The 12,205-nt window shown below is 53.4% G+C and overlaps 1 protein-coding gene across 2 annotated transcripts in view; it reads right to left on the minus strand.

The window, feature by feature from the left end:
- The window catches only part of GFRA2 (GDNF family receptor alpha 2), a 76,505-nt gene that overhangs the window by 44,927 nt on the left and 19,373 nt on the right, over positions 1-12,205 (minus strand). For both annotated transcript variants that reach the window (XM_004610086.2, XM_004610084.2), the window contains one exon: positions 23-377. In XM_004610086.2, coding sequence (XP_004610143.1) covers positions 23-377 — 355 coding nt within the window. The remainder of the gene's footprint in view (positions 1-22; positions 378-12,205) is intronic.

The following is a 12,205-nucleotide window of genomic DNA, read 5'->3' on the forward strand; positions in this document are numbered from 1 at the left end:
CCAGGGTCACGGCAGTGCTCACCGGCAGAGGTGGTCAGTCCGACATGCACCGCGGAGGTCCAGGCAGTTAGGTTTCTCCTTGTCCTCATAGGAGCAGCTGGGCAGGATGGTCTGCCGGCGGCGCTCGGCACACGCCTGGTCCTGACAGGAACAGAAGAGCATGCGGTAGGTGTACTCGCTGGGCACCCGGTCGAAGAACTGGCGCAGGGCCTTGTGGCACTTGCGGCGGTTGCAGCGCTCCGTGGGCGAGATCTCCCGGTTGCAGATGGAGATGTAGGAGGAGCGGAGCTTCTTGCAGTTGTCATTCAGGTTACAGGCCTTGGCGGCATCCAGGCAGTGGTTGCTCTTGGTGCTGACCACCGGGTCCACCCCTGTCCCTGCAGCAGGAGGAGAGAGCAGGTCAGAGAGCCACACGGGCCTTGGGGAGACCGCAGTGCCCACCGGCTGGCTGGAGACATCGTCCGGAATTTGGTATGCCCTGGGTCTTAGTTTCCTCGTCTGGGGCTAGTGGGCGTCAAATGATGCAGGATGACAATTCACACGCGAGCTGACAAATTAGGGGCTTGGGCCAGTACCTGGTGCTGGTCGTTATGATGTGGGCCCTGAGTCCAAGGTCTGAGTTTGGATTAGCACAAGCCTAGAGGTAAGCAACGAGGTGCTCACAGCCGTGCTCACTCGTGTCAGGAATGGGGGTATCGGGGACCAGCTCATGATCAGACAACTTGGCTCCGTGGAAGAGCAAATGCCTCAAATGTGTGAGACCCTGAGATCCGTGTACCCAGCCCCGGGGCGAGGGGAATCCCACAAGAATGTGGCAATTGAACTGTGACAGGCCCAGCCCTGAGCACCCAGCAGTGCCACCCCTGAGCAACCTCTGCTTGAACGCCACGGCATGCGGGGGTGTTCAAAGGGGAGCTATTCTCATTAAGGATACAGCCAGGGTATAAACAGCATCACTGACCCCAATCTCAGCCCACCATCTTGGGCTGCATCCTTGACCATCATCACCACCACTGTCACTGTCACTGTCACTGTCATCCCGTTGCTCATCGATTTGTTCAAGCGGGAACCAGTAACGTCTCTCATTGTGAGACTTATTGTTACTGTTTTTGGCATATCCAATACGCCACGGGTAGCTTGCCAGGCTCTGCCATGCAGGAGCAATACTCCCGGTAGCTTGCTGGGCTCTCCGAGAGGGGCAGAGGAATCGAACACGGATCGGCTGCATGAAAGGTGAACGCCCTACTGCTGTGCTATCGCTCCAGCCCATGACCACCACACATGTTAAAATACCACTGGGACCCCTGCAGGGGAAGGGGCCCTCCTCTCCTACAGGACAGGATCAGCCACACACTACACTGTCCCTGTCCACTATCATGCTGCCCGTTGGTAAGGAACGGCAACCTCAGGGTGATGCCCACACAGACTCTAAGCTACCAGCAGGTACTCCTTATATCTGCTCTCCTTGAAGGCCAAACTCCTGTGGGCAGGGCGAAAGCTCCAGGGGCTACTGGAAATAGCTCATGCCACACACTGCACAGTCCCGAGCACTGCCAAGAGTGATCCCTGAGCCAGGAAAACCCCAAAGTAAATTAAAATGTCAAAAAACAAAGCCAACCCCCTCGGAGCCATCTGTACCCAGTCTCTTCCTCTCCTTCCTGCTGCCTGGACCCGCCGCGGCCTGGAGCTACAGATTTTGTATTTTCCTTCACCCTTGTCAAGTGGTCAGGGGCCCCGGGCCTCTCCTGCTCAGTAGCAGCGCTGGACACGGCTGGTCACCCGCTCTGACCCCCACTCTCTGCGGGCCTTCCTGGTGGCCACACCCCTGCCCTTCCCGACCTGCTTCACAGACCCCCCACCTCCAGCAGCAGCCAGCCTTTCCCTCTGCACTGAGCCCCCCGGCCACAGCTGTCTCAGGACCTTCAACGGCATCTACTGGGGTTTCCAATTCACACCCTCAGACTCACACACGTCAGTGGCTGCTCCCCAGCTCCACCCGGAAGGCTATCACCGCACACCAGATCTCACTCATCCCGGTCAAACAGTCTCCTCTGGACCCCTGGGCACCCCGCCCCACCCCCGCCCTTCTTGCAACGTCAATCGTCGAGCACCTTAGCCCTTCCTTACTTTACTCTGTTGTCCATGAATCGGGGAAGCCTGCTGTGTGCCATCAAACCCATGCAGAAGCCGCACCAGCACTGCCACCACCCAAGCCCCGTGTCACCGGCCTCCCTGAAGTCCCTGCCCAGTCCCATCGCTGCCAGTCAGCACCTCAGGCATGGAGGGAATGAGAGGCCAAGGCCGGGAGCTCACACATGGGCTCCCTCTGGCACTCGCTCCCCAGCTCCGTCAGAGGCCCGGGCAAGGCACAGGCATCTACAGCAATATCTCAGTCGCTTCCCGTCAGGGTCTTTCCCAAGGCCTCCGGTCCTTCTGGGTGTCCCCCCGAGCCCCCCCATTTACGTAAGTTCCACCTGTAGCCCCTTTAGAATATTTCAGACTGAGAGACACCACTCCAGATTGTTGGACTTGAAACAAGGGCTACTCGACCCACCCTCGGCACCATCTTGCTACATTCAACAGAGAAGAGGCCAGGCATTCTGGTGAGCAACGTGGCTGGAGAAATGTTCCGGACCCAAAACCGGGCCAACAACACCGGGAATCCGGACGGAGGAGGTGCAGCCACAACACCTTCTCCAGATGGAGCCCTGGCGACACTGAGCAGCAACTAACACGGGTCCGGCTTGTGGGACTGGGACACATCCGAGCCACGCGGCCGCTAATGCGGCCGCGTGACCTTTTCTAAAAACTGAAAACATGCAATCTTTTAATGGAAAACCAATTATCAAATGCTTCCTTAGTAGGGCTGTCTTTCTTTGGGGGAAACTCCAACAATAGTGAGTTTTGTGTTGCAATATGGAACGTAATCAAGGTAAAGAGCAAATGAAGTGAAATTCTTCAGTTATACAGTTTGGGGTGGGGGTGCAGGGGCGGTGGGTATACTGGGGATTTTGGTGGTGGAATATGGGCACTGGTAAAGGGATGGTGTTTGAATATTGTATAACTGAGACATAAACCTGAAAACTTTGTAACTTTCCACATGATGATTAAATAAAAATTAAAAAAAGAAAAAAAGAAACAAGGGCTAGCCAAAACAAGATGTGCTCACGCACCCTGAGAATACACACCAGATTTGGGAAACTTAGAAACAAATGTGAAGTATTTCATTAATATTTTTAAGTCCGATTGCCTGTTGAAGCAATACTCTGTTGAATATACTGTGTTAAATAAATTCTTGTAACCACTCCCATCTGCTGCTCTTTTACTTTTTGAATGAGACTATTGAAAACAGGGATTTACACGTGTGAAACACTTCATTTGCTTCGCCAGTGCTGCCCTTGAGGACGCCACCTCCTGCTTGCCCTCCAAGCACTCCGCTTGCGTCCTGGCCCCCAGCTCTTCCCGGAACTGGCCCTAAGCGGGCTCCTCCCTCAGCCAGGGGCCTCCCGTGGACAGCCCCTCAGCCTTCTGATTGTTTGTTTCTTTCAGGTCTCATCTTACTCTTGAGGTACACACACACACTCACACACACACAATCTCCTCACCCCGGTCTCTGACTCTCCCCAGCACCACACTCGCCCCCACGAGATCCACGGGCTCTTTGTGGGCACATTAGCGCTCCATCAAGAGGGTCCGTGGGGCTGCAGCAGCACCCAACGCTCCCACTTCTCGTTCAGAACACGTGCCTGATGGGTAAAAGAGCAAGTTGCCTTCAGGCTACCCATGGGATCTGGCACCACGAGCCTTCGGTAAGAGGTAACATGTTATATCTCATTTTACTTTTTGCCTATTTGCCTGTAACGCAGCTATCGTCTCGGAATTCTTGTCTTTATATGCAAAAGTTCTTACAAGGAGACCAACTCATGAAAAGACGTTCTCAGTCATACAGTGTTCCAACACCCATCATCTCTCCACCAGGGAACATTTCTCACCACCAATATCCCCCATATCCCTCCATCCCTCCTGCCACACCTCCCAACAGCCTCCCCTCTATGTACGCTCGCTCTCTCTCTCCCTCTCCTCCCTCTCTCTCTCCCTCTCCCTCTCCACCCCCACCCCCGGCTCCTTTTGGGCATTATGGTTTGCAATACAGATAACGAGAGGCCATCATGTCTGATCGTTTGCCCACTTTCAGCACACATCTCCCATCCGCAGCAATCCCTTCCAACCATTATAGTCGTAATGGACCCTTCTCTGTCCCAACTGCCCTCTCCCCCAGCCCTTGAGGCAGGCTTCCAACCGTGGACTGAAACTCGATCATGAAAGCTTTGTAACTATATCCACGGTGACAAGATGATTCAATAAAAACTGAAAAATAAAATTACAACAATTTTTTTAAAAATTGTTAACTAAAGAACCACCATTAACGGATTCTTAAATAAAAAGAAATTAGAATGCACTTTTTGTCTAAAAAAGAAAAGAAAAGAAAAGAAGATCTGAAAGACTAAAAAATAAAAGAACAAATGTGTTGGCATAATGCTTGATTCCTAACGAACACCCCCACCAGTGCTGCTTTGGTATTATTCAGGTGCCACAGTGCAGGCACCAAGAGTGTCCAGTCAAGGACCGAGGTGGGCCCCTGGCCAGAGGGGCTCCCTCGGAGGCGGGGCTTCTCCTCGAGGCTGCCCCTCACCCGCTCACCCTGTAACAAAACCCTTAGGAAAGGGGAAAGGAAAATCCCCTCTGCTCTGCTGTAAAAGAAAAAGAAGGAAAGCAGAAAGGGAACCCAGGCTTGCTCTCCTGATCCCTCCATGAACGAATCTTTACTGAGGGTCAGAGTGTGCCAGGCCGGTGGCAGAGACCCGGGGGACAAAGGCGGAGGCAGAGAGAAGGGGTGTGTGGGGCGGGAGAACGTCCTGTCCCACCAGAATCCCGGCAGCGCCCTTCGCTACACCCACCGGCGGAGTCAGGGGAGAGCAGAGGGTGCGGCAGGCACAGGGCCCACCCCGGGCAGGGGAGGGCAACTGGCCTGGGGCTGCCCCTGCACCACACCAGGCCACCCACGGAGCCTCTCCAATGCCCCCCGCCCCGCGCTTTCCTCCTTCCCCCCACCTGTCGGGACACAGCCCACGTAGAGGTCCGCCACGTGGTGGAAGGACAGCAAGGACAAAGGGACCCCGGAGAAGAGCAGGGTGACAGCTGCCCCAGCACAGCAGCTAATTTAGGCCTGCGGCCTCTCCTAGGGCCACAGGTGTTCAGTCCCCACTCCTCTCAGCCAGTCCTGGAGCTAAGGCCCGTATAATTATAGCCTCCCCCTTCGTGGCTTCCATTGGGAGGAATAGGAAAGAATTGGCTAGAGTAGGAAAGCTTGTGCTGGGGGTGAGAAATAGACACCCCTGGGCCCAAACTTGGTAAACCCCTAGAAAAATAATAATAATAATAATAAAAGGAGGGGGAAAAAAAGAAACACAAAAACCATAGCAGGTCCGGAGCGATAGTACAGCAGGGAGGGTTTTTGCCTTACACACAGCCAACCCGGTTTCAATCCCCAGCATCCCATCTGGTCCCCCAAGCACCACCAGGAGTAATCCCTGAGCATCACTGGGTATGACCCAAAAAGAAAGGGGAAAAAAAAGTGGCCATCGTATGGCAATCGTAACAGTAAGCCACCTAGATGCCCAAAAGATGCCCTCTGCTCCCGCTGAAGTGTCACCACTCTCCCAGGTCCCACAGGCCACTTTCTCCAGCAGGCCTTGGCTCCACTGCCCTCCGGCTAGGACCCCTGGGCCCTCTGCACGGCCTCGCCAGCCCACCCACTGCCCCCTGACCCCAGGCTTTATTTTCCTCTGCAGGTCACAGAGCTGAACGAAGATGCCCAGAGGACAAGGCCTGACTCCCACCGCCAGCCCCTGCCACCCCCCACCATCCGGGTCCAGAGCAGAGAGGCCCGAGACCACCCAGGGCCTGGGAGGGATTCGGGACTGGAAATTCACCCCAGACTAAGCCCAGCGGCCCACACTCCAGACTCCTTCCCGCTCCCGCCCAAGCACGTTCCCCTCGGAAGGGCCAGAGTAAGCGGTCACAGCTGCTGAGGGGGAGGGAGGAAGCGAGGCTCAAGCCCAGCGCCTCCACACCTCTGGGGGGCCAGCCGCCCAGCGCCACTCCAGAGACACACTCACTACTGCTGCCCCAGGCCTCCTGCCCCTCCCATGGTGAGGGCAGAGCGAGGGGGAGCACAGCAAGGCTCTCTGGGGCAGAGGGAGGCCTGAGGAAGCAGGAGTACATCCCCAGGGATGGAGCCAAGCCCGGCCCACCTCCCCTCCTCCCTCAGGGGCACCACTCAGAGGCCATGGGCAACCTGCGACTGGTCACTGGAACCATCTGTGTGGCCCTTATATACAACTAGTGACCCAGTGCAGGCCCCCACAGTACCACACCCCCCGCATTCGGCCACATGCCAGGACCACATGTACCAAAACGTAACTCCTTTGCATCCCTGAATTCTTAAATGAATTTTTTGAATTTCTTCCATTGGCTCATTTTTTAAATTCCTCGACTCCGACCACATGTGTCCTAAACAACAACATCTGCGTTCGTTCTGCATTTTCCTAATGAGCATCTATGAGACACCATGATTAAAAAGGAAGCTCTTGCTGCCATTGTCATCGCCCAATCCCAAGAGCAGCATCTATGTGCGCAAAGAAGGGGAAACTGATCCACTGACCGGGACAGCCGGCACGCCAGGACCCCCGGCAGCCAAGCTGGCCGCTCTGTGGCCGCAGCTCAGGAACCAGAGCTTCACAAGCTCCCGTGATTCCCAGGCTGCTGCCGCCTTCAGCCGTGGAGAAAAATGACACAGAACACAGGCTTTGCTCCCTAGGGTGACGCCCTCACCTTTCAAAGACGCCGGGCTGTGGCTCTCCCAAGACAATGGGCCCCGGGAGCTTCCGCTTCCCCCTGGCTTTCTAGGAAACCGTCCAGCTGCTGTTTTGCCTCTAATCCTGTTTCCAGCTGTGAGGTCAGCCCTCAGCCCCACAGGCCCCTGGTACGATGCTCTGCAGTTCTGCACTGAAGTGGAAGTCAAGCGATAACCCTCATCCTGTCCGTCTGTCCCGCCACGCAAAACCCCAAAACCCCAAGCCTGGCCCTCTCTGGGTCTCCCTTCCCACGTGGAAATAACATCTTTTGAATTCCATGTCTGCCCGCACAGGCATGCACTTACTGGCACACATATGCATACACACCCATGCAGGTACACACACACACACACACACACACACACACACACACACACACACACACACACACACCAGTGCAGAGCTCGGGGTGTGGAGACATGATAAAGCAGCCATGTCCTATTCCTACAGGCAGGGTCCAAGGACTCTTCCCCGGCTCTGGGCAAAGCCAGCAGGTATGCACACAACACAGCCCCGGTAGACACACGAGCATACTCTGCCTCCTCCACGCGTGCCTCCCACATACCCAGCAGTAAGCAACCAGGCAAACAGCTGTCAGTCAATCAATATTTCCTGTACTGACTACAGGTCCTGCAAGGCCAGCTGTGAACTGAAAAGACAGAGACCCTGCTCTCCAGAAGCCTTTGTTCCTCTGAAAGGGACACTGGTGATACACAGAGAAACAAATGTGTAAGGTCATTTAAAGGGCCAATAAGTGTCATGAAAAAAATAAATAAATAAATAAGGAAACTCAGAGAAAATGAGAGATAAGGGAGGCCTTAACCTATAAGGCAACTTCCAAGTTCAGATAGAATTATCAACAGCGGTGAACCATGTGGAAAAAAAAAAAAAACATTTTTTTTTTTCTTTCCATCCAAAGTAAGACAATCCCAGGCAAGAGAAAAGCAGGTGCAGAGCCCGGAGACAAGCTAGAGTCTGGTATGTCCAAGGCACAGGGAAAGGTGACGTCGCTGGGACGTTGAGGGTGGAGCAAAGTAAAAGGCCGTGTAAAAGCTCGAGATTTTATCTGAGGATGAAACGTGTCTGAGGGGCTTAAAGGAGGGGACTCAGCTGAATCCCCTCACTTAGGCTAACCAGACAGAAGACAGAGTATGCATTGAAAAGGGGGTCCAGTTAGGAAAACGGTTATAGGCTGTATCAATAGCAGGCAGAAGATGGTGGGAAGTGAAATGAACGCTGAGATGTGCCCCCAAATGAATCCATCCTGCATATGATTTAAAGATAAAGCCAATGAGATGAAATGGAAGCTGAAAAGGAAGTGAGAGAAATCATGGCACGCTCTTGGGTTTCCAGCCTTCAGCACCAGGTAGACGATGGAATTGTTTGTTTGTTTGTTTGCTTGCTTGCTTGCTTGTTTAAACAGGACAGACTGAAAGGGCAAGGGCAAGGGGGAGGGGGCTAAATGGATCATTCCATTGTACGTCTCAAGCATCTGACAGAGACAATAAAGCACAGAAGGAAGGACTGTGTCATTCAGCAGAGAGGTTTGAACTGGAGAGAAACACTACTCATAACTGATACTGGACACGTGGCAAAGCCATGTAACTAAATGTAGCTGCCCAGATTAGGAGTGAAAAAGGGGAGAGAGGTTAGGACAAGATTCCAGGGCACCACCACTGAATGAACTAGTGAGGACTGAACCCCAAGATGGGAGCGAAACAAGAGGTGGTGTTGGTTTCACAAAAGACAAGTGTGAGGGCCAGAGCGAGAGTACAGCGGGTAGGGCATCTGCCTTGCATGCAGCAGACCTGGGTTCAATCCCCGGAGTCCCACATGGTCCCCCAAGCACCACTAGGAGTAATTCCTGAGTGCAGAGCCAGGAGTAACCCCTGCGCATCGCTGGGTGTGACCCAGAAAAAAAACAAAAAGACAAGTGGTAGAAAAGGTCAACTGAATGCCAATACTCAGGAACAGACACACAAGCAGAGAAGCAAGGCTGGGGACAGAGAGATTAAGAGGAACCTCACCTCTCCTGCTGGACTGCAGCCACCCTGACCAGTGCCTCTGGACCCTGGGTCCATGCCCAGCTCTCCACCAGATGTATTTACTTCGACACCCATTGCTTTGAGGAGCACCCGTGGAAAAGTACAGTCAAGAGACCAATGGAGGGCGGCGGGTTGAGTTTCTCCCCCTGCCCCAAGCAGAGCCCCGGCAGCCGAAAACCTCCAGAACCCAACCGCTGCCATGCTCAAAGCCACTCTCCACACCCTCAGACGAGCCTCACCCGAGAGGAGACAGGCCTCACCCAAGACAGGATGAACCTCACCCAAGAGTGGACCGGCAGGAAAACCCAGATATGAGGGAACCCATGACTGAGACCTCCAAGCCTCCTCGGATCAGGACTGGGCCTCCTCCACCCCCAGGTCCCCAGTTTTCTAGTAGCTTGGCAGTCACACCCACAAACTGCCCCAGGCGCCATGTAATCTCATCAACAGCCAAGACCCAGAGACTATAAACTAAAGCTTCCGGAAGAAAATGACACAGAATTTCCTAGACATTGTATTTTATCCATAACAAGCAATAAAAAACACATCATCAAGCATTGCCTTTTCAGCAGGTTTGAGTGGTGGTGGGATACTCGTGTTGAAATATGGGCGGTAACCAAAGTAGAGAGAGAGTATGGGGGAAATTGCCACACAGGCAGGAGAAGGGTTGGAACGGGGTGGGGGTAGGGGGGCTGGAGCAGGGGGATGCTGGGGATTTTGATGGTGGAAAATGTGCACTGGTGAAGGGATGGGTGTTTGATGATTATATGACCGAAACTCAAACATGAAATCTTTGTAACTGTATCTCAGAGTGAATCAATAGAAAGGGGGAAGAATGAATAATAATAAAACAATAGGGGCTGAAGCAATAGCACAGTGATGTTTGCTTTGCACGCAGCTGACCCAGGTTCTATTCCCATATGGTCCCCCGAGCACCCCGTAATTCCTGAGTGCAGAGTCAGGGGTAACCCCTGAGCATTACCGGGTGTGACCCAAAAAGAAAATAAATAAATAAATAAATAAACAAATAAAATGAAATTAACATTCTGAATTTAAAAAAAAAGTAAGGTGGAGTTCATGCCCAATTCAATCAGCTTAATCAATGGCTGAATAAATAGCAGTACTCCTACATTAGAAAAAAGAAAAAGAAACCAAGGGAAGCTTGGTTTGCCCCAGCCCTCGCCTGCCCTTAATTCTCTGGCTTCTCCATAGCCACACTCAGCCCCACTCAGGACTGGGCTGGTGGGCAGCACTTCAGATCCAGCGGAGGCTCAGGAGGTGGGTTCCTGCCTGGGCCACCCACTGTGGCCTCTCGGTGCCAGGAGTGACCCTGGGACACCGAGTTGGGAGTGAGGCCCACACAGCAATGTCTCTTCAGCCCCTCCCCCCCCCAACGCGGCCTTCCCCACCGCTCTGGGTGCTCGGGGCTCTGTTCTCCTCAAACGGCCGTGCCAGTGCTGGGCCAAGCCCTCACACCTCAATTTTCTCTGGAACTTTCACTTGAGGCCCAGACCCCGCAGGGCCTGCAGCCGCCAGAGCAGCTGTGTTTGCGGAAGCAGGCCAGCCCGCCGAGAGTCAATCTGACAAAAGGCAAATGCGCTGAAAATCTATTCAAAAGAAATCAATTGCTTTTGAATGGCATTTTATATTTTCTCAAATTTGAGCCACCTCCAAGGGTTCTTTCTCCACTCTCTCAGGAGACGTAGAATGTATAGTTTTAATTTTGTGGTTCTGGTAATTAAAAATTAAAAATTTTATTATTTCATAGTTAAAGGATCTTTTCCAGCCATCTTTGAGGGTTCAATGTCTTTTTTTTTTAATGGTTTATAATAAATTTAGGATTTTTACCATTCTGAGTGATAGCACAGTGGGTAGGGCGTTTGTCTTGCACGCGGCTGACCCGGGTTCGATTCCTCCGCCCTCTCAGAGAGCCCAGTAAGCTACCGAAAGTATCACACCTACACAGCAGAGCCTGGCAAGCTACCCATGGCGTATTCGATATGCCAAAAACAGTAACAACAAGTCTCACACGGAGATGTTACTCGTGCCCGCTTGAACAAATCGATGAACAACGGGACGACAGTGTGACAGTGCTACAATGCTACCATTCTTACACCAATTCCTAGAATGATGAGTCCATCCTAGCTCTGTATTCATAACAGATTGATACGTAATATAAAGAAAAACAGAATGGGGCCAGCCCCAAGAAACCGCAGAGTGAGGGTGTGGCGGGTCTGGCTCCACATACTTGCAGGCACAGGAGCGGGTTGAGACAGACCGAGTCACCTGCCCCAGGGCCGGAGAGATGGGACAGCCAGTTGGCACTTGCCTTGTGAGCAACTGACCTTTTTATCCCTGGCACCACATATGACCCCCCCGCAGCCCCACCAGGAGTGAATCCTGAGCACAGAGTCCGGAGTAAGCCCTGAGCACTGCTGGGTGTGGCCCCCAAACAGCCAAGAAAATAAAGATGAGGCACCTGCAGAGAAGAAGGTGAAAGTGCAGGGCTGAAGTCCCCCATCAGAACCCCAGCACCCCACCATGTTGTCATCACCCCTCCTCAGCAAACACCCAGCACCGCAGCCCCTCCTCCTGCCAAACGCTTCCCCCCCACCTGGCACCGTCTCTAGTTGGCCCCTGTGCACCTCTCCTTCTTCTGCTGCTCTGCCTGGAAGTCCCCGAGCCCTCAGACTTTATGGAAAACATAGGTCAGAACCTCCGATAGACTCTCTCTCGTGTTCCCACCATGGCAAGACCAAGTGTGTCCCGGGACAGCTCCGCTCTGCTCTCCAGAGGAGGAGCAGGCCCTGTGGTGTGCCGTGGGCCCGTCCTTGCTCCTGAACTCACCCTTGCCCCCTGCTCTTGCTTCTCCCTCCCTCGACAGCAGGTCACTCTGCGTAGTTCTCAACAGCCACCATCACCACAGAGCCTCCTGTGACCTGCATCCTTCCACCTCGTCATTCCCCTTCACAGAGAAAAATAAGTCACTGGATGCGGGGCTAGAGCGATAGTACAGCGGGTAGGGCACTTGCCAACATGTGGTCAACCGTGTGTACACGCGGCGGCCAACCTGGGTCCAATCCCCGGCATCCCGTCTGATCCCCTGAGCACCACCAGGAGTGATTCCTGAGTGCAGAGCCAGGAGTAACCCCTGAGCACTGCCAGCTGGATGACCCAAAAACAAACAAACAAATCACTGGATGCTATTTTTAACCTTCTCATCTCACATCTTTTCCTCCATCC

This window comes from Sorex araneus, chromosome 7, assembly GCF_027595985.1.
Source record: "Sorex araneus isolate mSorAra2 chromosome 7, mSorAra2.pri, whole genome shotgun sequence".
In the NCBI taxonomy this organism is placed as follows: Eukaryota; Metazoa; Chordata; class Mammalia; order Eulipotyphla; family Soricidae; genus Sorex; species Sorex araneus.